The 27,260-nt window shown below is 49.9% G+C and overlaps 1 protein-coding gene across 1 annotated transcript in view; it reads left to right on the top strand.

Moving 5' to 3' along the window:
* The first annotated feature begins 5,812 nt into the window (after window positions 1–5,812).
* Col13a1 (collagen type XIII alpha 1 chain) overlaps window positions 5,813–27,260 on the top strand; it is a 71,594-nt gene continuing 50,146 nt past the window's right edge. The window contains exons 1-11 of the mRNA XM_055599004.1: window positions 5,813–5,833; window positions 8,855–8,890; window positions 12,192–12,218; window positions 14,287–14,337; window positions 20,807–20,842; window positions 21,380–21,406; window positions 21,901–21,927; window positions 23,213–23,239; window positions 23,333–23,359; window positions 24,008–24,034; window positions 26,776–26,841. Of these exons, the coding sequence (XP_055454979.1) occupies window positions 8,876–8,890; window positions 12,192–12,218; window positions 14,287–14,337; window positions 20,807–20,842; window positions 21,380–21,406; window positions 21,901–21,927; window positions 23,213–23,239; window positions 23,333–23,359; window positions 24,008–24,034; window positions 26,776–26,841 (330 nt within the window). The 5' untranslated portion in view covers window positions 5,813–5,833; window positions 8,855–8,875. The remainder of the gene's footprint in view (window positions 5,834–8,854; window positions 8,891–12,191; window positions 12,219–14,286; window positions 14,338–20,806; window positions 20,843–21,379; window positions 21,407–21,900; window positions 21,928–23,212; window positions 23,240–23,332; window positions 23,360–24,007; window positions 24,035–26,775; window positions 26,842–27,260) is intronic.

The following is a 27,260-nucleotide window of genomic DNA, read 5'->3' as shown; positions in this document are numbered from 1 at the left end:
GCCACCTGCTGGAATGGGGGCATGTATTCTTCCTGGTTTTGTTTGGGTTTTTTCTTTTGGATTTTCATGACAGGGTTTCTCTGTGTAGTCTTGGTTGTCCTGGACTTGCTTTTGTAGACCAAGCTGGCCTTGAACTCACAGAGCTCTGCCTGTCTCTGCCTCCCTGAGTGCTGGGATTAAAGGCAAGAATCCACACTTGCCCCACCCTGAGGACACTTCAGAGGTGGCATTAAGCCTGTGTCCCTTAATAGAACATTAGCATGTTGAAAGTTGTGCCAGCTTCTCTGGCATGTTGTTCCCAGCCAGAGTGGGTACTATCACTCCTGGATTCCGGGGACTGGCAAAGGAAGAGGGGTACGTGCCCCTGCTTACAGTCTCAACCTACCTGAGCTGTAGCGCAAGGGGCAAGGGCCAGGTAGTTCCTTGCATTCCCAAACTTGTTGCAGATGAGAGGCCTCGGGACCTGGCCCAACTCTCTGACTAAAAAAACTAAAAAGCAGAAGGAGGAATAGGGATGGGAAGCCTCCTCAGCCCTGTTCTCTTTGCTTCCTGCAAAGTAAGGATGTTGGCCATGAGGGGTGAGGGCTGGACAGATGACTGTCCTTTGGGCAGGCAGACTCTCAGGAGATGGCTCTGTACTCCAGTGGGAATATCCAGGTTCCCGTGGGCACAAGGTTGGCACTCACCATGGAAGACACATTGATGTGGTAGCAGGAACTAGCAAAGGATAGTAAACTGTCCTTTCCCACTGTCCCCACGCTAGTGTCCAGGGCAGAAGCCTGTCTCCCTGTCCCCATCGCTTGAGTTATAAGAGCATTACAACACCCTCTTTTTTTTTTTAATTCCGTAATTCCTGTTGTTTAATTTATTTCTATGCCACCTCACTTTGGGGGCAAGAGATTTAAAACCATGTTTGTCAAGTTGACACAAACTCAGGTCATGTGGTCTTCGAAGAGGCTTCTCTACTGGAAGGGGGGATCTCCAACAGATTGACCTGTAGACAGGTTATTTTTTTGATTAGTGATTGGTGTAGGAGAGAGCTCAGCCCACTGTGGGTTATGCTACCATTGGGCAGGAGGGTCTTGGGTTGTATAAGCAAGCCATGGAAAGCAAGCCAGTAACTGCCTCTGCTTCAGTTCCTGCCTTGAGTCCCTGCCCTGCCCTAGTGATGGCCTGAGATCTGAATGTGTAAGCCAAGTAAACGGTGCAGCCTCGGTTATGGTGATTATTACAGCAATAGAAAGCAAACTAGGTAAGGAAGTAGACAGAAGAGACAGGAAATCTGGGCTTCAAGCACCCTGTTGGTCCAAGCAAAAAGGAAACCATTTTTGTAAAACTCAGCTACAGTTAGGTAGGAATGCACAGGACACCCTGTGAAGCATGTCTCTTCCTGGTCCTGTGCCTCCCCCACTTGTCCCTTCTAATAATGGCTCATGTCAGCAATTGCTTAGCACTTGCTGTATGCAGATTCTTGAGTCCAGGGCTTGTGATACACCAATTTATATTCATCATAAAAGACAGACAATTACTCAAGTCACTCTTCTCATGTTTTCAAGCTGAGGAAACAAAGGCACAAGGAAGCAAAACCACTTATGTAAGGTCCCCTCATTTCTCATGTAGTACCTGCAGAGCCCAAATTGTACACAGGTGGGCTGGCTGCACAGTGCTTGCTCCTAATCCAGAAGAGTCCACCTCTGCTACTGAAACATTTCCACCCCAAATACCAGGGCTCAGGCTCAGCTGCTTTTTTTTTTTTTTTCTTTCTTTTTTCACAAAAAGTTTTTTTAGCTGGGCATGTTGACCAACACCTGTATTATGCCCTCAGGGAGGCAGAGGCAGGCAGATCTCTGTGAGTTTGAGGCCAGCCTCAAACTGTCACCAAAGTGAGTCCAGGACAGCCAAGGCTACAGAAAGAAAACACTGTCTTGAAAAACCAAAAACCGAAAAACAATTGTAGGGTGTATCTTGTTCATGTTTACCCTCCTCTAATTCCTCCCAGATCCTCCCCAGCTCCTTAGCCACCGACTTTATATTCTTTTCTCTCTCACTCGCTTCCAAAAACAAACAAGAAACAAAAATAAAAACAATCAAGAACCACATACAAAAACCCACAAAAAACACAAAAGTGGAAAAAATCAAAATAAACAAAGCAAATGACCCACAAGACAAAAAAAAAAAAAAAAAAAAAAAAGTACCCAAACAAAGCAAAATGAAACAAAAGGTCCACAAAATTACCATTGAGTTTGTTTTGTGTGGGCCAGCTACCCCTGGGCGTGGAGCCTGTGCTGATGTGTGGTTGATAGGAGACTCCACTGGAGGAAAACTGCTTTTCTCTTTGTCATTGGGTATCAGTTGCAGATAGCGTCTTGAATAGTACTGGGACCCTGTGTACCCTTCCCTTCTCTTGACCCCATCTGGTCTGAGGTTTAGTGAGTTCGTATGCATCGATCCTGGTTTGTCTAGGAGACATTGTTTCTTCGGAGTCATCTATAACCTTGGGCCCTTGGACTCTTTCTTCCTCCTCTTTTGCCTTGACAGGAGGGGTTTGATGAAGACATCACCATTGAGGACTGAGTGTTCCAGAGTCTCTCACTCTATGCATATAGCAGTGTGTCATTTTATTGCTTTTTCCTTTACCAGAACAATAATACTACGTTTTGCCTTAGACCCGTGATCTATGTAGTCCCAGATTTTGGACAGCTGAGCAATGTCAGGTGTTCCATCTCATGGAATGGGTCTTAAATGTAACCCAAAAGTGGTTGGTTACTTCCGTAGCATTTGTGCCACTATTTCACAAGTGTATCTTTCGGGTTGTTGTTGCAGGTCTCAGGGTTTATACCTGGGTTGGTGTTTCCCTTTCTCCTCTGTGCAGAGTATCTCCCAGTACCATGAACACTAGTCAGTGGGGTGAAGATGCCGGTTAGGCACCAGCTTGATTTCTCTGTGCTCAGTGGCATGTAAGTGTTGTCTTCAGCAATAGGCCCTTAGCCGAGATGCAGTCTAACAACTGCTAACCTTGGGAACAGCCGGGATGTTTGGGTGTTCCTTTGGGGCTTCTGCCAGCAGCTCAGTAGTGTATAACTTATTCCTGGTACTGGGGGCTTTCCTTGATGGCATAATATGTCTAGTTGAGGCATTATCTCCCCTATCTAAACTCCATTTAGATTCCTTTTGTGTGGGCACAGTAGTAGGCTTCCATATGGTTTTTCAAATGGCCTTTAGTGTTAGTTATTAGGCCACATGCTCCCTCCTTTGCCCTGCCCTTCTCTTCCCCTCCCTGTTTAATCCTCCTATTGGACTTTTCCCTTTGCCCTCCACCAAAAACAGAGTATCTGTTTCCCTTTCTTTGAGAGATCCTTTTCTTCCCCCTGCTCCTTACTAGGAACCTAACCTCTGTGGTTATTCGGATTAAAACACACATATTGAAGACTTAAAGGTAACATCCACATGTAAGATAAAACATACAATATTTGTCTTTGTGGGTCTGGGGTACCTCACTCAGGATGATTGTTTTTTGTTTTGCTCATTTACCTGTGAATTTGATAATTTTATTTTTCTTAACAGCTGAGTAATATTCCATTGGGCAAATGTACCATATTTTTGGTGAATATACCTTGTTTTCATTGTTCATTCATTAGCGGATGAACATTTAGGCTGCTTCCAATTTCTGGCTATTATGATTAGAGCAGCAGTGAACTTGGATGAGCAAGTGTCTCTGTAGTAGGATATAGAGTCCTTTGGAAATATGCCCAAGAGTGGTATAGCTAGATCTTAAAGTAGCTCAGTTTCCATCTTCCTGAGGAACTGCCACACTTATTTCCATAGTGACTGGGCAAGTTTGCACCACCACCAGCAATCCCACCAGGATGAGTGGTCCCCTCATCACATCCTCACCAGCATGAGCTGTCATTTGTTTTATTGATCTTGGCCATTCTGACTGGGGTGAGATGAAATCTCAAAGTAATTTTAATTTAGATTTCCTTGATGGCTAAGGAAGTTGAACATTTAAGTGTTTCTCAGCCATTTGTGTTTCATCCTTTGAGAACTTTCTGTTTTGGATCTTTTCCCCATTTTGTAAAATTGGGTTGTTTCCTGATGTTCAGTTTATTTTAGTTCTTTATATATTTTAGATACTAACCCTCTATCAGATATACAATTGGTAAAGACCTTTTCCCACTCTAGGCTGCCGCTTTGCCCAAAGGACAGTGTCTTTTGCCATACAGAAACGCATCAGCTTTGTAAGGTCCCGTTCATTGACTGTTGGTCTTCTCTTCTATCACATTCAGGGCGTCCGGTTGTATGTTAAGGTCTTTGATGCATTTGGAATTAGTTTTGTGCAGGGTGATAGAAAAGGCTCTATTTTCATTCTTCTATGTGCAGTCTTGAACAGTTTGACCAGCATCATTTGTTGAAGATGCTGTCTTCTCCAGTATATATTTTTTACCTTTTTTTTTTTTTTTTTTTTTTTTTTGGTCAAAAATCAGGTGTCTATTGGTATGTGAAACTGTGTGTGGATATTCAGTTCAATTCCATTGATCAACTCAATTCCATTATCAACATGTCTATTTTTAAGCCAGTACCATGCTGTTTCTATTTCTATAGCTCTGTAATACAGTCTGAAATCTAGGATGGTGATACCTCCGCGGTTCTTATTCAGGATTGGTTTAGCTGTCCTGGGTTAGTTATTGTTGTTTGTGTGTATGTGTGTTTCCATATGAAGTTGAAGACTTGTTTTTTCAGTTTCTGTGAAGTATTGTTTTAGTGTTTCAGCAGAGATTGCATTGAATCTGCAGATTGCTTTTGGTAGATAGCCATTTTCACATTAGTCCTGTGATCCATGCAGGCTTAGCTCCTAAGAGTACCTCAGAAGTCTCTCCCCTCTTGACAGAAGGCAGCTGTTAGCATAGCACCATGGCAGCCCTCTTGGGTCATACCCATCTGAGGTCAGGATCCAGATCTAGAAAAACACTACTCTTTCTGGGTTTTTCAGGTTCCTGAGGGGTTCCCTGTGTGTATTGCTACAATGGAAAGCATAATTGATAGACTATTTGTTGGATAATTGGATAATTTCTATTTATTTATACATTTGCTTATTTTGGGACAGTCTTATCTCTAGCTCATGTTGGCCTTGACTTCATTATCCTCTTGCCTCTGCCTCCCAAGTGCCAGGATGACTTCAGGTTGATGTATGCCTAGCTGGTGTTCTAGCAGGAAGGCAGGACAGCCCTCACCCCCGACCCTAGTGCTGACCCATCATGAAGTGGGGGGAGGGTGTCTTACGTGGCCTCGCGCACCAACGGAAGTCCCCCAGTACAGATGTGGCCTGTGTACCAGGGGCATCATGGCAGATGACAGGCTTTGCCCTGCCCCTGGCTTCTCCTGTGTGGTGGAACAGGGAACACAGGGCCCTGATTATCTCTTATCCCTACCCTTTCCCAGTCAGGGTCAGTGGGCAGAAATGGTACTTCACGACAGGAGGCCTCAGAGATGGGGGTAAGCTAGTAAAAGCCCAACCCTAGTGACCTTTGAGTCATGGGAAGGGACATATCATTCTGGTTCCTGTTCCTGTTCCTAGGCCTGGCATATAGGAGGTCCTGGTGACTTGGTTTTATGGATGGATGGATGGATGGATGGATGGATGGATGGATGACATAAAGGAAGGCCCCATCCTTGTTTTGTTAACAAAATAACAAGCTCCTACAGTACAGGGGAATTTCCTGAGGTCACAGCTGACGCACAGTATTCCACCATTAACTGTTCATAACTCTGACCTGTGTCAGGTTCACTGTCCACCTTTTTATTTCAGGGTCCCACTGGAAGGCCTGGACTCCCAGTAAGTAACTCATTTCTTCTCTCTCTCTGCCTCCCTTCCATGTAGGCTCTGGGGATAGAGCCCAGGGCCCATGCGTGCTTCTCGTGCTCTCCCGCAGAGCCACACCCTATGCCCCCAGCGCTCACTCCTTCCCGATCAGTTGGCAGTCTAGGTTGGATGGCCAGTTCTTCTCATGGTTCTTTGAGTGGGACCTCCTTCTGGAGTCCCTAATCTGTGGCTGAGAGTGAAACCACTCCCCTCCCCTCCACCTTGGAACACTGGAGAATGTCTAGGGTCTATGGCTGCAGCTCTCGGTTTCTCTCCTAGGTTGTTTGGTTTTGTTTGCCTTTTTGTTTGTTTGTTTTCAGTTTTTGGTTTTTCGAGACAGGGTTTCTTTGTGTAGTCTTGGTTGTCCTGGACTTGCTTTGTACACCAGGCTGTCCTCGAACACACAGAGATCTGCCTGCCTCTGCCTCCTGAGTGTTGGGATCCCAGGCATGCACCACTGTGCCCGGTTTCCCCTAGGGTGTTTTACATGCAGACTCAGCAGCAGACACTCCCAACACAGGACTGTTGTCCAGATAGATAATTCTGAAATGGGGGACTGGAGCAACTGGCCAGCCCTTGGGTCATTCCCATCCTTCTTCATGGCAGATGACATTCAAACTGTTGTTCTAGTCTTCCTGTGACCTGTTGAAAGGCGGACTCAAGCCCTTTGTTTCTCCTCAGTTGCCATAAGAAGGCTGTGCTGAGTGACCACAGGGGTTTTGGACAAGAGTGGGTGGAAGCCATGCGAATAGCCATCTCTTCTGGAAGCTTTGGCAAATGCCAGGCATTCTGGGTATCCCACCCTGATTGATCGATAACTCAGAGAAAAATAGTACTAGCTCAGAGAAGTGGGTATTCCCAAATTCATTTTAGTGTTGGGAAAGCAAGGCTCAGGCTCAGAAGGGTAAAATACATCGTCCAGGTCTGTCGAGTTTCAGTAGTTGACGGTTTCGGGGTTATCACACGCCACTAAGTACAGCGGTTTCTTGTGGCCCATGCCTGACATTTATTTGAGCACCATCTTTAAAGTCTTCCAAGACATTGTTCTGTGGTGTGGCTCAGACAAGACTCTGTAGCCATCCAGAGGGCTTAGATTTTTTTTTTTTTAAGTAGGTCACGGAGGAGACAGGCAGGGTATGGAAGGAAGGCAGGGAAGGGGCCCTTCCAGGGGATCCATGTTCATACCCATCTCCTCTGTCTTCCTTTGCTAAAGGCCACTTCCATTGGATTCTAGAACCTTATGTGAAGGCCTTTTGACTAGTCCAACTGCTTCTAGAATCAACGGCAAGTGACTGTCTCAGTAAAGTGCATGTGGAAGTCTCCGCTCAGCCTTGAAAGCAGAGGTTTTCCCAGGGCTGCAGCTCAGGGGACGGTGACTCGGTCCTGTGAAATCTAAGCAGGGGATAGTCAGGTGACCGAAAGGAATTTTTTTTTTTTATAACAACATCCACCTTTAAAAGGCATTTAGGAGGCAAGTCACAGAGCGGAGGATGCTGCCGAGTTTCCAGCCTCTTGGCCTTTCCACTCTGTCCTTAACCTGAGCATTTTATGGCCAGGGCTGCAAAGAACATTATTTTCCAAAAGAAAGGAAAAATAATCCAACACACACACACTCTGCAATATCATTCAAAAGCCCAAGAGTGAGTGGACTATGAGGTTGTCAGAGCCTGAGCTGACAACAGGCACAGGCCTGGCGTGTCCTTTGTGGGAGGGGCAGATCTACTGGCTGAGGGTCTAAGCTTCCACGTGAAGGGCCCTGAGGTGACCCACAGGCAGGTGCACATGTGCTGGCCCTTTGTTAGGACACAAAGGACAGGAATCGTAAACACATATATAGAACCGAGGTGCTGTGGGTTTCAGCGTTAGTCAGTACCATTTTGCCCACTGTTTACCAAATGCCAGGTTCTTGGCATGAGGCAGCGGTGTCTCACGGGGACCTCAAAGCTCTTATCCCTCGTCTCCCAGTCAGTAAGGCCGGTGCTCAGGGAGGATGGTGAGGCAGCCGAAGCTTACAACCAGCACTGTGCCATTCTTAGCAAAGGAACAATGCCCTTGATCTTGACAGTGCAAGCCTAACAGGAACTGACCGCATTTCTTGGGCTTCCCACATATGGGATGGGGCTTGGGATGCATTTTGCCTCTGTGGTTGCCTCTTTGGAGTCAGCAGATCCAGGGTCACCCCCAGAACCCCCCCACACACACACCCCAGGGGAGAGTTCAGAGCAGTCCTCTCCTGCCTGGCAGGCCAGACATCATCTTACCTTCTACACCCTGTCGCTCCCCATCCTTTGAGGCCCCGCCCCAGATTTTTATGAGGTCTGCATGCTTATGATTACAAAAAAATATTTTCTCCTGAAAGGGGGACGAATGAAACTTTGTAAGCGTATTTCCAGAGCTCGAGGATGTAACCCTGGCTACAACCCACATCTCAACCCACATGCTGAAGCAGCCTGTGAGGAGAGGGGGCAGGGCAGGGCAGGACACCGGAAGGGGAGAGGGAGGAGCAGGGGGAGCACAGGCATCGCTTCCCTGGCTCCGGCTTACAGACCAAGAGAAGTCATTCACCCCTCTGTCCTGCTCTATGCCTTAAAGCATGGAAGATGACTCCTAGGCCCATTCTTGCTATCGCTGATGAGCTGCAATGACAGATGCCTAAGGGTGAAAGAACCTTACAGACAACCAAAGGGAACTGAGGTCCAGATTTGTGACCTCCTCCTGCTATCACCTTACTCTCTAGCACCGTGCTTGAGTGCAGAAAACTATACACGGGAGATAAGAGGTCTGGCTCCAGGCACTGGGGTCCTAGCACTAGTTACTGAGGTCTCCCGGGAAGTTCATCTGTGACATCCACGTGACACTTGGTGCCTCTCCAGATGTCATCCTAGCTGCCCCAACAAAGCTGGCTAGCCGTGTCCCCAAGCCAGGTGTACAGTGAGTACATGGGACACTCTGGCAAGTGTCATCCACACTGACTGTTTCCACCTCCTTCATCAGGGGGACAAGGGTGCCATCGGGATGCCTGGACGTGTGGTGAGTTGACACACATGTCCCTGCTTGGGGGGCCATTGCTTGCTTCTTCTTGCTGGCTTGTCTTCTGTGCACAGTGAAGTGCTGCTCAGGGCAACTTCAGGAGGTCCAAGGAAGGAGAAGGGAAGATAGGCTACACAGAATGGCAACTCACAGTTCATCTGCGAACATAGCGTTAGTTACTGCAGTCAGGTATTTCAAAAGAGACCCAACCTCTTAGGAAACATTGTTAAACTTATTTTATTTTATTGCAAGTTGTCATTTTTAATTTCTTACTGTGTCCAATTTATAAATTAAAGTTTATCACAGGTATACATATATAATGAGTAGGATCCCATACAAACCAATCTTTCTGGCACCTATTGGGAGCAGAGGAAAAACTACAAGAAAGTCACTGAATGTGCGGGGGTGGGGGGGTAAGGCCTGAGTATCTCAAGGCACCCGCTGCCTCTGCGGCTGTCCCTTGAGCAGCCACTATCTCCCCTGGGTGTCCTCGATGGATGTACAGAAACAGTGAAAGCAGTTCATTGGTTCCAGGCAGTTCTTCCAGGTCCTCTTAAGGGTGAATTCAGTTAAATTTTCCATCTGTGAAAAGCGATGAAAGAGTTAAAGGGAGATGAGAATGGTTGGTCAGAAGATATGAGAAGGCTGGCTCCAGGCATTGAGTCCCTGGCACCGGGGTCAGGATGAAGGGCTCCAGGGTCTAGACCAGTGATTCTCAACCCACGTGTCAAAACCCCCTTGGGGGTCGGTCAAACAGCCCTTTCACAGGGGTCACCTGAGACGATCCTGCATATCAGATATTTATATCATGATTCCTAATAGTAGCAAAATTACAGTCATGAAGTAGCAATGAAATTAAGTTTATGGTTGGGGGTCACCACAACACAAACTGTGTTAAAGGTTTGAAGCATTAGGAAGGTTGAGAATCACTGATCTAGACAGCGCCTGAGGTGATAAAGGGCATTCCTGAATTAGGATGTAGCCAGGACACTGACATAGGCAAGGCTGCCCCCTCCTCTGACCGCTAACTTCCCACCAGCATCATCTCCAGCGTGCTCCCACCGCCATCGTTGTTGGCTTTGCCTGACTCTCCTCTCTGTGCTGGCACTGGCCGTAAGCATGGCTGCGGCATTTGTGTGTGATTTTTGCACGGCTGGAGCCAGCAGGGAGTTGGGTACCCAAAGCTTAGGCAACCCCTTGCTACTGCCGACATCGTGCTGGGAATTGAACCAAAGAGCTTTCACAAATCAGCTCATTCAGTCCTCGTGAGAACTGCACACAGAGAGGTACAGTTCCCACCCCACCCCCAGTATCAAATCGAAGAAGAAGGTAAATAAACGTCTTTCTCAAGGCTACGCGCTGGGAAGTGAGTGAGCAGATACTTGAGGCAGGCAACAGGGCTCCAACCTTGACTCTGGCAATCCAGCCATAACACACAGCTGAAAGGAGGGGTTGACTTTAAACAGATGCTCCCCGTCCCTCGGAGGCATGGAACATTCTAGAGTTCATGCAGCCTATGAGCTGTGAGGCCACCTTCTTGGTGCTCGGGGGTCACATTAGTCCACACCATTTCGCCCACCATCTACCAGGTTCTTGGTGTAGGCTTTCCCCGAGTGGTCTCTCAGGATGATCTCAGCAACCTCAAAGCTCTTGTCTGCTGCTGCCTCATCTGCCCCTCCATACACACACTCAACAAGGCTTGAGTGTGGAAAAACAGTCAGTGCGTATAACCAGCGTGGTGCCATTCTCAGTGTCGTAAGGCCCTCAAGACCTGTCGGTGTGAGAGCCCTGGCCCCCTCCATGGAGTCCTCACATCGATTCTATACCGGGACCCTGTGCCCTTTGCCTGCCGTATCCACATCAGACACGGGTCCATCTGTGCTGTCTATCACTGGGTCCCACCCAGAGATGAGACATTGCCCTGCCAGTCTAGCTGGATGGATTGCAGTGTGCGCACCTAAGTAAAGCAAAGGCCTTCATTCCCATTTTATGGGTAAAATAGAGTTGATTTTTGTACTCAAGTCAACTGGCCTACAGTGCTTGCTCCCATTAGGTAAAGTGTTGGGAGCTCACTCCCTTCTCCCTCCCCCCAACCCCCACCCCACACTAGGTGCAGCAGCTGGCCTGTAGGAAGTTCTGCCGAGTGCAGCATGTACTTCCGGCTCCTCCTTCCTGCCCTCCCCCACCTGAGCTTCCTGTGTGGTGGCAACGGGAGAGGCTGGAGAGCCCCCACCACCGGAAGGCTCCCACCTCCAGGGCAGTGCTGCTTTCCAGCCGCTTTGGAACTTCTCACTGCTGGCGCTGTTTTAAATGTGGAATGGCCCATTTGGCTGCTCACTAGGGATCCTGGCATAAGCCATGGTAAGGACTAGAGTGTCCAAAGACCAGTAGGTGTGAAATTCCTGGGTCATTCCCATACTTCACCAGAGGTGGCGCCACTGGCCTGTGGGGAGCTGGGTAGACCGAGGCTGCCTGTCTGCTGGCCACCGTAGTAATGACGGACTGCTGGCTGGGTGTCTAGCTTTATTCTCATCCAACGTCCTTGTAGAATTGGTGTCTCCCACCTCTTTCCACCGGCTACCTTTTTTTGTAGTGCTGGTGATTGGACGTAGGGCTTTGAGCATATGAGGCAAGCATCCTACCACTGAGTTTGATCCTCAACGCTCTTCAGGCTTTGAGACAGGGTCTCACAGAGTTATCCCTACCTGGTCTTGAACTCAGTCTCTAGCTGAAGGAGGCCTTGAACTTGTATTCTTCTGCTTCAGTCTCCCAAGTAGCTGGGATTACAGGCCTGAGCCACCCAGGCCCTAGAGTCACCTTCTGGCCACCACTCCACATGCCTCTAGCTTTCCCTCCACGGAGCGTGGGTAGCCCTCATGGTCCCAGTGTTACCTCATTTAGAAAGGCTCAGTACTTGGTGCTCAGAGGGGCCTTCAGAGTCCCTGGGGTTCGTGATTATGGAAACGTCTTCCCCATGGCCTTGGTTTCTCAGAGAGATTTTCTGGCTGGTTTGGGGCTATCACCCCCTCGCCTCGCTCATGCACGCAGCACTTGGACAGGGCCCACTGCTTCCCTCCCGGTGATGAAGAGCAGCTGGCCTCGCTTGCTGGCTGAGAGGGCCGTCGCGTGTCTGCATCTGTGTTTTGTCCTGCTGTGTTTCTTATTTCACGGCCATTTCTTTTGTTCAGTTGCTGTGCCATTAACACGGATTCCTGTGTCCGTGTCTGCCTCTTACCCTCTTTTTTCTCTCGCCCCCATCTCTCTTCCCTGTGCCCTGTGTTTCATGGGGCTGCCTGCCCAGGGTATCAAAGGTCAACCAGGCGAGAAGGTGAGTCCTTGCTGCCCCTTCCATCTTTATCCCAGCCTTCTCTCTCACCGGGAGGCTTTTAGGCTAACACCCTGCACACCCTGGTGTGGGGCCTGGGATTCCCGCTGTCCTAGCTCATGAGTCTGTCCTGCCCTGCCTTAACCACATGCGGAGGGCCATTGCTCCAATTCCTAGCTGTGGGCTTTCACCCACCCCCAAGGAAGAGACTGGCTTATCACTGCTGTGTAGCTAGACTGCCTATGGGGGACCCCAGAGTCCCAGAGAGGACCCTCCATTTTTCCTGGGTCGAGGGAGGGGACATCCTGGAAAGAGCAGCCTGGCGAGTTCTGGGGATTTCAGAGTAACTTATCCAATCAGAGGGGAAAGCAAGACCCAGGGAGATAGACTGAAGTTTGTCCAAAATCCCCAGCAGTAACATGAGCAGGGACTAGAAGCTGAGAGTCCTGATCCTCAGCTTTTCTTTTCTTCCCTCCTCGCAGACACTGGGCACCTGTGGAATTTTTTTTTTTTTTTTTTTTTTTTTTGGACAGGGTTTTGATTTGTAGCCTAGGCTAGCCTAGAAGTCCCAAGCTGACCTGAAACTTACAGTGATCTTCCTGCCTCCCACCTCTGCCTACTGAGAGCTGGATTTACAGGCAGAAGACCCCCCCCCCCAACACACACACATACTTAAACATACATGCACGCACACACATGCACAGGCACACAGGCAGATGCACACACATAGACACAGACACACGTAACATAGTCACACACACAGACAGACACACAAACACACAGGTGCTGCACACATACTTTACTGCAACAGAACATCTAATCTCCAAAGGAACAAATGCTAACAAAGCGGTGGCTCCTCAGCAGTGGGCACGCTGTGAGTGTTCTTGTTTCGGTTGGCTCAGTTGACACTGACAGCCCTTCCTGGAAGCTTTACTCTGAGCATTAGGCCCAGAGAAGGAAAGTCAGATGGCCACAGTCACACAGCTAGAAGGCAGCAGAGCTGGAGAGAAGCTTGTGTGCTCTGACTCCAAGGCTGAGGCTGCTGCTCATAGGACTGGGAGGTCTTCCAAATGAAACAGGACTATTGGTCCCATCCTCTGAGGGGGGAAACTGCCCAGGAAAGACATGTCTCCTTCCCCAGACCACATGGTGCTTCAAAGCACTTTCCAGTGTTATCCCAAGAAATTTCCTTGGGATGGCTGAGTTGCCCTTCAAAGCATGCATTTTGCCCTAAGTCCTCTCTGCCACCTCACAGTGCTACAAAGCTAGCTTGAAATCACTGCTTGCCTGTGTGTGAGGTAGGACATTTTAAAAAATACATTTCGATCCCTTCCCTTCAAGGGCTATAGAGCATTCCAAGCTCCAGCTCTCGGGGGAGGCGGGGGGCAGAGGTTGTGTAAGCTCAGAAAGCTGCCATGACTTTAACTCAGGGCCCTGGGCATTTCATTCCCCTCTTTCGTCTGCTACAGTCCCTGCACACCCACATCCGCATTTATCCAGCTGCCTCAGCCACCTGTGATAGCTCGAAGGGCTTCCAGCCAGCTAGCTCCAGGACACGCCGGAGGGGCTCAGCCTGGGCTCAGCCTTCAGCCTTCTGTGGCTTTCCCTGGGACATCTGAGACCATCATCAGCCTTTGGGCTCGGGGCTGCAGAAACCATAAGCCAGTGTATCATATGTCCTGGCTGTCCGTTCTCACAGTTCCTGTTTAACAATCGTAGGGTGTGCTACCAGGAGAAACAGGTGGACTCTCACCACTGAAGCACACCTTTTCCTGTGTCCCCTTCCTGCCTCTCAGCGGCATGGACCCCGCTCTCTGCATTTCCCAAGCCCACTGTCCTCTCCCACCCACATCTCTTCATGTCTGCTGCTTCCACTGCCCTTCTCAGCCCCTGTGGGATGTTCCAATCACCGCCTTTGGGCCCCTGTTTTCAACTAATCTCTGGCCTCCCTTTTGGTCTGTGGGGTTGGCATCCCTTCCCTTGACTGCCAGCTCCCCTGCCCCCCTTTGCTTCCTTTTCCCACCATTTTCCCCTCTGCCTACCCTTCCACACACCCTCTGTCTCCCCACAGGGTGCCCCTGGAGATGCGGGGATGTCCATCATCGGGCCTCGAGGCCCCCCTGTAAGTTGTTGCTGTTCTTTTGGCGGGGGGGGGGGTGGTTATGGAGGTTGGAAAAGTTAATGAAAAGATCTCTAGGGGATAAGGGTGAGCCTTGGTGTGGGCCTCTGGGTGCGGCCATCCCGTGTGGCGTTGCTTCTCAGCATTGCTGTTGATGTTAAAGAGAGTGGGCTGACTAAATATACCTAAATTACTGACTCCAGGGAGGGCTCCTAGCCTAGCCTCTAGCCACAAGACTCCAGCAGCTGGGAGGCAGGAGCGGCGGTTGCCGTTGTTTACACGAAGGAAGAGGGCTGCCTGGCCTAAGCGGGTGCCCAGCTTTCTTTGGAACTAATCTCAGCTCCCCAAAACCAGGAGCAGATGACGAAGTCCAGGTTCACTGACCCCAGCACCCCGCTCCTGGTGAAGCCCCAGCCCGCCCTCCAAGCTTTCTCCTCCTCACTGTCAGTACCAGGTCCTCTGAGTTAACTAGCACCTCCCGACTTCCCTCTGACATGCATCCTTAGGGACTGCCTGGAATGTGGGTGATGGATCCAGCAAGATACCACAGCTTCAGGGAGGAGGATGAGTGAGGTCCCAAGGTACCCACTCACAAAGCTTCAATGAAGCCTGTGTCAGGGAGGGAGCAGGATTCGGCATAGTCTAGAAGAGCCTCTCCGAAGCAGAAACAGGCCCACTGAGAAGGGGTTTGGCTGGGGTCCTGTGTGGGCGTGGACCTCCCTTTCTCTGATGAGGAACATGAGGAACCTGCCACGTGATAAGGGCACGTCGGGGAGCAGGGAGCACAGTGAGAGAGCAGGATGATGGGAAAGTACAGTAAAGGAGCAGTGGTTCTCAGCCTTCCTAATGCTGCTACTCTAATACAGTTCCTTATGTTGTGGTGACCCCCAGCCATAACATTATTTTCATTGCTTCTTCATAACTGTAATTTTGCTAGTGTTATGAATCATAGCGTAAATATATGATATGCTAGATGCCTGATATACGACCCCCAAAAGGGTCTCTACCCACAGGTTGAGAATTGCTGGAGTAAAGGAACAAGATGACATCACAGTGACAGGCACTATATATAATTATACGCTAGGCCTCCAGCACAGGCTGGAGGTATTCTCCCCGACTGCCCAACAAATCCCAGGAGTAGCCTGGGAATCTCGTGCCCACAGTGGTTATCAGGCTTCTGGGTGATAAGGGCATTTTATCCCAACATTCCCTTCCAGCTTGAAGTGTCACTGTATATAAAGGATCTTCGCCTTCAGGGAAATGTGACAGTCCTTGTTGGTGCCTCCATTGGTGCTGGCAATGCTTCATGCCAGGACAGAGTCCTCTGACATTGGCCACTGATCATCAGCCAGGTGGTGAAACCACCGTAGCTGCGTGATACCAAACTGCCCCTCAGTTGCCACTGCTACACCCCCCTGGTGGGCGCATGAGATAGGCCGACAAAGATCTGTTTGACGTTAAGAGCTGAGGTCAAGCAGGCAAGTCCTAGGTGGCAGCTGGAGACATGGGAACATGTGTCCTGAATAAATACGGCTCATCAGAACCAGCCTTGCCATCCTTAAGGGCTCCCCACCCACGCTTCGGAAGCCTCATCAATAGTCCAAACAGAAGGGCCAGCGAGGCACTTGGAGAAGGATGACCCCCTTCCAGTGGCACGGAGGGGTGGAATCCAGTGTCTGGGTGTCCTCACAGGAGCCCCATGACACAGAGTGGGAGCTGGACCCCAAGGCACACTAGGCAGGTTGTGACCAAGTTAGGGATGACTGCCTGTCAAGGGGCTCCTCTCCTCCATGGGCTCCCGCTCTCCCCTACGACAGGTAGACACATCTGCTGGATGCCTGCCAGGTGCAGGGGAGATGACAGGAGTCTGACTGCTTGATAGCCATCTCATTTGCCATGTGGCAGGGAATAGTGGGTACATGGAGGAAGGGAATTATGGTGCTCAGGCCATGTCCAGAAGGAAAGACTGTAGGAGGAAGGGGTGATTGGACTACATTCACAGTCTTACAGAGTTCACCAGGAAAGGAAGGTCAGGAGGGGTGCCAAGCTCCTAAGTCGGGAGAAGCACCTGGAAAGGACTGGACAGGAAAGCAAGGCTGGAAGGGCCAGCAAGGGCTTTGCACAAAGGACACGATACTCAGGAAATGTATCCCAAGGTGTGGGTGCTCATGGGTTGTGTTTAGTGGATGAGGGACACAATAGTACAGGAGGAGCATATTGAACAGAAGTGGCAGGTGAGTGCTGTTTAAATATCCTGCTCCAGATATGTATTTGATTGTGTGTGTGTGTTTGTGTGCATGCACGCCATTTAGAGGTGGCCACGGTGAGTTTTGGCGACAATAGAAAGGGATTTTAGAAGAGAAGACGTCTTGGACACCCCACATTTCTGAGGCACATGGTCCATGGCAGTACCCTTCCCGTGCATGGTGGTACACTCCCCAGGAGGAGGAGCAGATGCTGCCTCGAGAGGGAGGTACTTAGAGCAAGATGAATTTCAGAGATGGGTGGATTTATCTTATTTTCCCTTATCATGTATACGTCCTTTATCCATAAATGTAATGTGTGTCTCATCCTGGTTGTCCAATCAAATGCTGCCTTTATTTCAGAAAGAAAGGTAAGTTCATGACTACATTAGGGAAAAGAGCAGGGCAACTGAGACAAATGGCTAGATCAGAAGAGAAGAACAAGAAACAAAACCAAATACCCGAGGGAATTTGGTTTGTTATAAGAGCCTCGTTTAATAGTAGAAAGAGAAAGGTGGATTGTTCTGGAATGGATGTTGAGGCATGTGACAGGTCCTGTGGGAAAAGGCAAATAGAAGAAAAAAGTTTGATTCTGTGTGTGTGTGTGTGTGTGTGTGTGTGTGTGTGTGTCTGCCATGATGTATAGCATGTGGAGGTCAGAGGACAGATGGGTGGAGTCTGTGCTTTCCTTCCAGCTGTCGGTTCCAGGGATCAAAGTCCGGCCATCAGTTGTATGCAGCAAGGGCTTTTCCTGCTGAGCCACCACTCCAGCCCCTGATTCTTTCTTGATAGTGAATCTATTCACCCGTTCTGTCCATGAGTAAGATTCTCAGACGTAACCTGGGTGTGGTGGTGTGCACCTATAAGGTCAGCACTTCGGAGATGGAGGCAGGAGGATCAGGAGGAGTTCAAAGCCAACCTAATCTAGATAGTTGGTTCCAGGCAGCTGAGGTGCATGAGACCCTGTCTCAGAAAACCAAACCAAAAAAAAAGGAAAGAATAACAACAAAATGCTAAGATGTCAAACATGAAACCATGAAGTATATGAGCGTAATATGAATAAATGTTTGATAATTCCCAGTGGGAAGGCCCTTTTGAGCATGGCAAAAAATCCAAAAGCCACAGGGAAAGTTTGTCCGAATAAACATGTCAATCCTGGGTTAGTATAAATATACTTTAATCAATTTAAGGACAAAAGGTGAATTTAGCCTTAGATAGTTAGATAGCCTTTGCAAGGAGGTGTCCTTAGCAAATAGCCTTAAGCAGACCAGATCAGGAAAGATAAACAGAAAAGAGTAGAACAAGCCAGGCATTGGCATACCTACCGTCCCAGGAAAGGACGGTACCTACATACACAAGAGGCTGGGACAGGAGGATCACTTGAGCTCAGGAGTTTAGGGCCAGCCTGGATGACAGAGATCCTGCCTCAGATATATTTGCTTGTTTATACTACTTACATAATACATGTTACATAAATAATATATAATACTAGTATAGTATATTAAATGTACACCATAATAATATGCTGCCTCAAACAGCCAGCTCCCTACCCTGGAGTCAGCGTGACCAGTGAACATTGGAAGAGGCTGTAAGCTCAGCATAAATTGAGATGTAAATTACAGTCCAGTTGTAAGTCTCCCCAACTGCTTTCTCCATGCTCAGCCTCTCCAGGAAGCAGAATCCCATTTCCATGTGGTCAATGACAACATTTCTCCCCAGAGTCTTGAAAAAGCCTTGGTTAGTCCCGGACTTGGCCCTGGCCTGGAAGGTTGCACCCTGCTTACCGGAGCAGGCTCTGTAATTAGCAGAGCTTGTGATTATCCCAGCCGCGTAAATATCAGCTGAGATGGCTATGAAGACGCACGCTTCTTGGAACCCTTCCCTCTTGACCTCTTCCTCAGGTTTCTCCATGTCCAGAGCAGTTGCAGAACGTTTACATTTGGGAGGTTTCAGAGATTACTTTGCAATGGTTTCCGGGTTTCTCCTTAGGTCTATTCTTAGCATCACTTACCCTTGAGAGGAGAGGGGCCAGGGCCTTTGACATATGAGTGGTGTCTCTGCGCCCTTGCCTTTGGACACTTGCCACAAGTCCACCCTGAGCCTGCAGCTGACTTCAGCTGGTTAGTTTCCCTATGGATCAGCACCTTATCCTGACATGACTAAGGGGTCTTATGATACCTGACCAGAAAGGTGACATGATTTCTGTGCAGAGGCTTCTGGGTACCTCCATCCCTAGATTCAGAAAGGATCCAGGAGCCTGGAAATATTCCAGGATCACAGCACATGAGTTCAGGGAAACTAGCCCCTGGGAAGGATCTTGTTCTGGAACTGCTTCTTGCTTAAGACCTCCTCGGATCCCTAGACGCTGGGGAAATGACTCAGTGAGTAAGTGCTTGCCTTGCAAGCAGCGAGCACCTGAGTTCTGGTCTCTAACATGCACATTTAAATCCGTGCACTATGGAACCATATGTCTGAAACCACAGACCGGAGATAGAGACAGAAAGATCCCCAGAAGTCACTGACCAGCTAGTCTAGCCAAATCAGTGCGCTCTGCGTTCTGCAAAGAGACACACTGTCCTCGAAACTCATGAGGAGAACAATAGAGGAAGACACAATATTGCACACTGGCCTCTAGGCTCGTAGCTACATACACGTGGGCACACACACATGAACATGTACTCATGCCTACAGTCAACACAAGCAGTCTGGCTGGTTTCTGGTACCCCTCTAGTCAGCTTAATTCAGCAAGTGCCCGATGGTGCAGCTTCTCTTTCCAGAGCATTTCAAGTATAATTGGTAGTTCGTGACCTGATGAAATTACATGGTTATTCTCATTCTAGGAATGGGGAAACTGAGGCTTGGGAGGTTATACAATGGCTGTGTGTCACACAGTTGTTGATGAAGGCAGGGTTAGAACTCAGCCTGCCAGACCCACAGTCCATACCAGCAAAGAGTCCATCTAAGCTGAGGGTATCCCAAGATGAGAGGTAGCTTATCGTTCAGGAACAGCAGGAGAGGCACTGTTCCTGGGCAGGCAGCAGAGCCATAGAGGAGACAGGAAAAGAGGTAACCAGGTCACAGTGAGGCAGTGGAGTATGGCTTTGTATTTAAAAACAATTATGAAGGTATAGTGGCACACACATTTAATCCCAGCACTTAGGAGGCAGAGGCAAATGGATCTCTGTGAGTTCAAGGCCAGCCTGCTCTACAGAGTGAGTTCCAGGATAGCCAGAGCTACATAGGGAGACTGTCTCAAAAACAAAACAAAACACAAATTTTTATTACATTTCTCTGTGTGGGATGTGTGTGCGTGTGTGTGTGTGTGTGTGTGTGTGTGTGTGTAAGCAAGTTAGATGACAACTTACAGGAGTCAATTTCCTCCTTCTACTGTATGAGTCCTAGGCATCAAACTAAGTCATCAGACTTAATGGCAATGTTTTTACCTGCTGAGCCATCCTGCTGGAGACTTGAATCACATGAGTGGCAGAGAATGCTTCCAGGGAGGGAAGTGGCCAGGCTTTAGGTTTCTCAGCTCTGTTACCCTTGACCTTGGGGTAAGCCTTTCAGCTTGCAGCCACAGTTTTGTGTTACTTGGGAATCCTGACCATTAGCCACTGGGCTGTGACCAGGAAACATACTTCTAGTTGCCAACAGTCTCTGTGGCATTCTGCACCCCTAAGGAAATGCACCTGAATGTCTCTCCTCCCTGAGAGACAAGAACATCCAGAGATTGCTCAGCTGCCGGGAGAAGCCTGTGGAACAGGAGCAGTCTGACCCATTCTAGTCTGAAAACAACATACACAGTGAAGGTCAAGTTCTGCAGACTTTGAAGCCATCCTTAGCTTAGTGGCCATGAGTAATGCCTGTCAATCAAGAAAACAGACCCAGTCTTGGTCCAGAACTTCTGTGCAATTCAGAGTAAGCCTCCACTGCCCTGCCTGTCCCATTGGTCTATTGTCTCTTCACATGTCAAGGCTCAAGGTGCCTGAGAAGTGAGAAGCATCCCAGGTTACTTTAGAAATAGGCCCGAAGAATGCTGGCTGCTCTCATCCCCCTCTTCAGCCTGGTCCCAGCAGAAGCTGCACTGATGCTCCCTTTTTTTCCTCCCCAGCCTCCCAGGCCATCTCTCACAGGTGATAACAGAGTCAGGGATGGGCACAGAGATGAATCTGAAGGATAGGCTTGACTCGACCTCTCCTCACTCATCCCCCCTGCTCTGTTCTTTACAGGGCCAGCCGGGCACTCGGGGCTTTCCTGGATTTCCGGTAAGTGCAGGGGGCTCAGGTTAACAGAGATAGGTAGGTCCTGGGCCTGGTTGGGTTAAACTGTATCCACCAAGATGATCCCTGAGGCTACATTTTCCCTCCTGATTCCTAAGCAGTAAGGGCCCATTCTATGACCTTTCGTGGGCCAGTAGCTCAGGGCCAGGCTCCGGGCTCCTGCTACAAGGAAGGACAGAGATATCCACATAGTGGTGGCAAGAACTGAGTGAGTGATCTGTAACTGATACATGCCGTTTAATAGCAGGATGTGGGCAGATGGTGGGCCAAGGAAGTGAACTGATTGACCTCCTGTCCGGCACTGAACGGAGGCCTACCAGGGAAGTGGCAGTAGGGTGGCCCACTGGAGTATCCTTTAACCCTTGCCCATGGAGCCCAGATAGGAGCTGAGGGGAGGACCAGGGGAGCAGCTGCCTCAGTGCTGACCAATGTTAGCTCTCAAGGAGCACACAATGCCCAGGCTGCCTCCTGAGCAGGAGGCCTGAGGAGCTTGGTCTTTGCATCTGGCCTTTCTATTTACAGGGTCCCATTGGTCTTGACGGCAAGCCGGTAAGTGGAATCTTGGGGTAAGTAGACCATTGAGCTGGACTCTGTCCTGCCTCTGCCTGGCTCACTCACCTGGGGCTCCTGGTCCTTCTACACCCCAGGTCATTGAAAGATATTTTCCATAGAAAGAAAACTGGCTTTGCTAATGGTGTGGGTGTGTGTGTGTGTGTGTGTATATGTGTGTGTGTGTGTGTGTGTGTGTGTGTGTGTTTATACACATATTAGATGTAGCTGGGGTCCAGGGAGACAGCCTCACCTCTGTTCTCCTTTGAAGAGCTGGTGACTACTCATATGACAGGGAAAGTGAAAGGGAAAATGGCCCTGACCTTGACCCAGTCAACCTGCATGCAGATTAGGGTCTGAGCAGATGAGTGAGTGACAAGTGACCTGTGAGAAAGGAATGAAGCTAGCTTTGTCATGTATGAGGAACATGTTGGGGCAGGTGAGGCGAGGGCTTGTGTGTTTAAACAATGTACATGAAACCCTTTTTCTTCCAGGGCCACCCCGGACCCAAAGGGGAGACGGTAAGCCCCTCTATTTTTTTTCCTTTGCAAGACAGATCACTCCCACAAAGGGACAGAGCCTGCCTGTCACAGTCATCCCCCAGCTGGGTACACCCCCAGGCCCTCAGTCTCCACACCACACAGGGAGTCGTGGCAAGCCTTTCCTCTCTGCACAAGAGACATCCAAAGTATCACACTTGACCTGTGTCACGTAGCTTAGCAGGTCAACTAGTAAGTAGCCCACACTCCCAGACTGCACAGGCAAGCCTTTTCCAACATGATGACATCAGCGCTCTGAAGGGCAGGGGAGGGAGTCCCTAGGAGATGGTGGCTCTTTATTTTCCCACAGTGGCTTCCCCTGAGCTGTCCCACCACTCTCAAGCCCTGCCACTGTGAGCCTGCTCAAAGTTATGAGTCTGAAGCAGGAGAGAGACCCTTATCCACATCTTGCCATACCCAGATGCCCAGGGGCCCAGAGACTGACACTCCCTATAGGCCAGCATAGGGCTAACAGCAACCTCAGAAGCTCAGGCAAGGGTTCAAATTCAGAGTGTGTTGGACTGGAAATGACTAACCTTCCATGGTCACACCTTGAGCCAGGTGTGAACACTGCCATTCTCTTGGCACTGGGAGGCAGAGGTGGTGTCAGCCCCTTCTTCTCTCTCATGAGGGTCTTCAGAGCCTGCCCCAGAGGAGTCAGCTCACACATGCTTCTCTCTCGCTCTCTTACCTGCACATCAGTATGGGTCTCCTCAACCAGGGCCGCCTTCTGAAAGCCCACCACACGCTGAGCCCTGCTGCTTCCCTGAACCAAATGATAAGGCAACCTTGACTGAAATGCCACGTCCCCTTGTGTCTTCCAAGGAGCTTAGAGCATGGATTAGGGTGTCTATCCCAGCTTCCTGTCTGTACGATGGGCCTCTCAAAATGTGTCTGTCCTACCCATGCCCCCAAGCCTTTCTGGTTCAGTGGTCAGGACAGCAGGAGGCAGACTGTGCTGGGATCTCCTGAGGTCCCAAATGCAGGTTGCAGGGTCCCTCAGAGAAAAACACCCCAACATCCAAGCCTCCCATGAGATGTCAGTGGCTGGAGGAATGAGTGAAGGGGACAGGCAGCAACTGGCCACACCCACTGAGCCTTGGCATATAAGGTCATACCATCTTAGATGAGTTGGACATACACAGTCCTGACCTATAGGACTTTGGGACAGTCTGAGAAACTCCTAGAAGCCCAGGATCTGTCCCAACACAACCAGGCATGTGACCCTGATCTAACCACTTGCTGACACATGTTTTTTCTTCCACAGGGCCTGGTGGGTCCCCGAGGACAACCGGTTGGTAGCTCCTCTTTTCCCCGGCAGGGAGTCTAGGGACCATGTGGCCTGGGATTTAAACCCTGACACTGTCATTTCCTTCTCTTTTTTTAGGGACCTCAGGGACAAAAGGGAGAAAAGGTAAGTACAGTTGAGGCTTCCTAGATCTGATTTGCAGGAAAAGCCTTCCATTAGGCAGAAAGGGGTCACAGTGGCCCTTGTAGACCTGAGCTTTATGGAAACCCCAGAGAAAACCCAGTATGTAAGAGAAAAACCATGACAGACCCTCACATGTCAGGCTTGAGTCTGAAACCTGTGTGCACGTTGGCGCTCTCCACCTGCCATCCCACAGGGTTCCTTTACTCTGTGACATGAACATTTGGTGGGGGGTGCAGTTCAAAACAGGGATTTTTTTTTTTTTTTTTTTTTTTGTACAATAGCCCTGGCAGTCCCGGGACTCTTGTAGAGCGGGCTGGACTCAAACTCTCAGTGCTGGGATTAAAGGGCACAGGCTGACAACCAAGCTGGAAGTAATTCCTAATCCTACCACCGTGGCAGGTGGCATGTGGTGGGGTCCTATCCCTGCACCCGTGGAGCCTCCCCAAGCAGGTTGTAAGGAGTTCCTCCTGTTGCCTGCTAACAGCAAGAAAGTGGGGATCACTTCTTCTGCCTCAGAGGGCCCAAAGCAGAGCAGTGGCACGAGTGGGTGAGATACATGAGGGTTATGAGGGTACAGAGCCCCCTAATAAATGCCTAACACCCCTCTCTTCCTCTCTCTTCCCTCCCTAGGGTCAGTGTGGCGAGTACCCACACCGGGTAAGTGATGCTTCAAGCTGAGGGTGCTCTGTCCATCCTGAAGCCCAGCCATTACCTGGGGGGAGGGGGACAACTTGCACCCCTGTGTGTGATGTCCAGTGTGGTCCACCCTACAGCTAACCACAACTTGCTTTCAACACAGTGTCCTGGAGGTCATTGTGTCCATTTTCATGGAACCGGCCTCATGTGGCCATGTTTGTCTGATGAACAAGTGTCTGAGAGTCTCTTGAAAGTGTGTGTCACTTTGCCCTCGGTTGGCCAGAAGGCATGCATGGGTCTGGGTGCTGCCTCTCTGTCCTGTCTGTGTGTGTGTATGTGTCTGTGTGTGAGCACACAAGCATGCGTGTGCACACATAACTATGTCTGCTTGTATGGCAGTCCTGGGCAAATAGGAGGGACTTTTGAGTTAGTCATGGTTTCAAATGACCCAACTCTCCAGGAGGGGAGGTCATCTGGCCGCTGCATCCTTTGTGCAGTGAGTATCTTGCCTGTTAAGAACACAGGAAGCCCTTCTCAGCAGGAACGTTAATGGTGAGGGTAGGGTGTTTCTGCACTGAGATGGCGCCTCCCCGGCCCCTCCTGATCCTGTCTTGTCCTGGCCTCTTCTAAGCATAGGGAACCCGAGGTTCACTTGTGCACTGACAGCAGAGCTCCTGCTGGGGAGAGAGGCAAACAGAGCCCTTCCCTCATTCCCCCCTGAAGCCCCAGTGGGACACAGTGAAATGACCCGTAGACCACTTCTGTCATGTTCATGCCTAGGCAGCAAGTATGAAGAAGAGCATCTTAGGTGACCTTCCATCCATAGGGACTTCAGGGTACCCAGAAAGACACAATCTATTGCCTTGGCTCCTGCTACAGCTGGGCAGGGGAGAGTCCATCACAGATCCTAACTACACCCCTATCCCCGACATAAACCAGGCTCAGAATGTACTTGATTCTTCAGTGTCTCTGGAAAGGTGTGGCTAGTATGGCCAGCCTCTGTCCAGCTTCTAGAACACAGAAAACCATGGGAGTTGCTGCCACCTGGGTCTTTGGACTAGAGAGAGGCTGTGCTGGGTTTGATGTATCAGAGGTAGGAATAGGTTTGAAGGCCAGGCCAGCAGTCACACAGGCATGTGCTTTCAGGGATGCAAGGCCCTGCTGTTCCGGCCAGCCTGATCCTGATACAACAATAGAAGGCCAGCTGTGTTTATTTGAAACGATGGTCTTGCAAGATGGTTTTATTATCCAAAAGAAATACAACATCCCCCACCCCTGGCACAGACAACCCAACTGCAAGAGCTTCTGCAGTGTGTCATTGAGCGTGTAGAGAAGCTCAGGTCTGGGAGGACAGGCCTCTGCCGCTCAGCCCTGCAGTCCAAGGCCTGCAGTCTGGGGAACCTAGTTGATTACTGGCTTTCTAGGGAGTGGGCAGAGGTGGGAGGGTTGACAGGTCTCCAGGACAGCCTGGCTAGTCCCTACCTCTTGTCTAGCGGGAAAGGAAAGGGCTAGGCAACGAGTGGGAGGTCCCTGGTATGGGGCAGTGTTGCCAGGAGGTCTGTGGGCTCTCTCCTGCCCGTGTGACCCCATCTCTGCTTCCCTCCTTTGCCTCCCGAACCAGGAGCATCCAAGTGGCATGCTAGCAGCTCTGTACTCCAACCCGATAATTTCCCTAAAGGTTTGTCAGTTCTAGATGGGCTCCAGCCCCTCTTGGCTGAGACGCTTCCTGGACACGGAGCTCAACACTGCACATCCCTGGGCCCCAAGCATGGAAGGATGGGGCTGTGCATGGCTCAGTGTGTGTGCGGCTTCCCCTGTGTGCGGCCGGAATAACCCAGAGGTGCCCCGGGTGGGCTCCTCTCTCCCTAGCTGGGTGTTCTCAGCCCAGATGGGTCATGATTTGTCACGTCCAGCCCTGGGGCCTGTGAGGAGTTGAGGGGACTTAAACACATGTGTTACATCCCCCAAGGCCTTTGTCTTCTTAGAGGTTTTAACCTTCTAGCTGTTTCCTCAAGTTTAGCCTAGCTGAGCAGGGAGACAAGCAGCAGCAGAATTTACCCACTGTGAGAATTGTTAGAGAACGTGACCACAAGCTGCCTGTCCCCCTAGAAGTGGTTGACCATTCCCAAGATGTCTTTACTGAGTGTGCCAGCCCCAGAGTGAGGCCTCAGCAGCACTTAGTGTGTGCCATGCAAGCCACGCCCTCAGCCAACTCAGCCCCAGGAGCCAGGCTTAGCTTCCCTTGACCATGGTCTTCAGATTCGCTGACATCAGCCATTATTGTCCCAACAAATAGGAACCCACAGGGGAGACCATGCCAGCCTGGCTCCACATAGCAATTTAGCTCGTTGTGTGGCTCCCAGTGCTCAGCCCAGCAGCCACTGTCCACCCAGCAGCCCCGGGTAGGGCAGGGCAACATTAGGTGGTATGTCACATGACCTGGCTTCAAGGGTGGGCTTGGCCAGGGAGAGACCCTTTTCCTCAACTCAAGGGGGCTGCTAGCCAGTATCCAGAGCTGAAGCAGAGGGCTAATGAGGCAATCCTGCAGGACAGCTGAGGCAGCTGAAGGCAGATCAGCATTGTGGTGTCTGTCCCTTGAGCTGAACCTCAGGAGTGATCCTCCCTCCCCAATCTGTTCTGCTGCTATGTTCACACTGATCTCTCTTCTCTCTTCCCCTGATCTTCCCTTGGCCTTCTTGGCGACTTCCTGCATCGTTCTGAATACCTGCGACCTCTGGCCTTTGCCCTCTGGCCTTCCTCAGCTGTTGCCTCTCCTCAATTCAGTTCGGCTGGCTCCACCCCCAGTCATTAAAAGACGGACCTTTCAGGTAGATACCATGTGGGTTTCCCCAGGGGCTTGGCACATCTTGGGGTCCTGACAGGGCAGCTGGATTATCCATTATATCAGAATCTGCTTATAATGATTACAGTAAATTAGACAGACATTGGCCCGGTGATGCCATAATTGTGGAAATACCCAGTACACGGGCCCCACCACACCATGACGCCCGACAGGAACCAACAACAGGCATTCTGACATCTATTTTACTGGCCTGATTTTAAGTCCTTCAATGGGTCATGAGTCAAGCACCATCATTTCACCTTTATTGCACAGATGCAGAAATAAAGGCTCAGAAGGGTTCAGTAAGTTGCCTGAAGCCCAGGTTCTCTGCCTGTTACCAGTGTGCCTCAACTTCCTCCTCTGTAAAATAAGAACAGGCACTGTGACCGTGATAGGGCAAGGAAA

Source organism: Psammomys obesus, unplaced genomic scaffold (assembly GCF_907164565.1).
Source record: "Psammomys obesus unplaced genomic scaffold, mPsaObe1.curated_primary_1811, whole genome shotgun sequence".
Lineage (NCBI taxonomy): Eukaryota > Metazoa > Chordata > Mammalia > Rodentia > Muridae > Psammomys > Psammomys obesus.
This window is presented reverse-complemented; position numbering and strand designations above follow the sequence as displayed.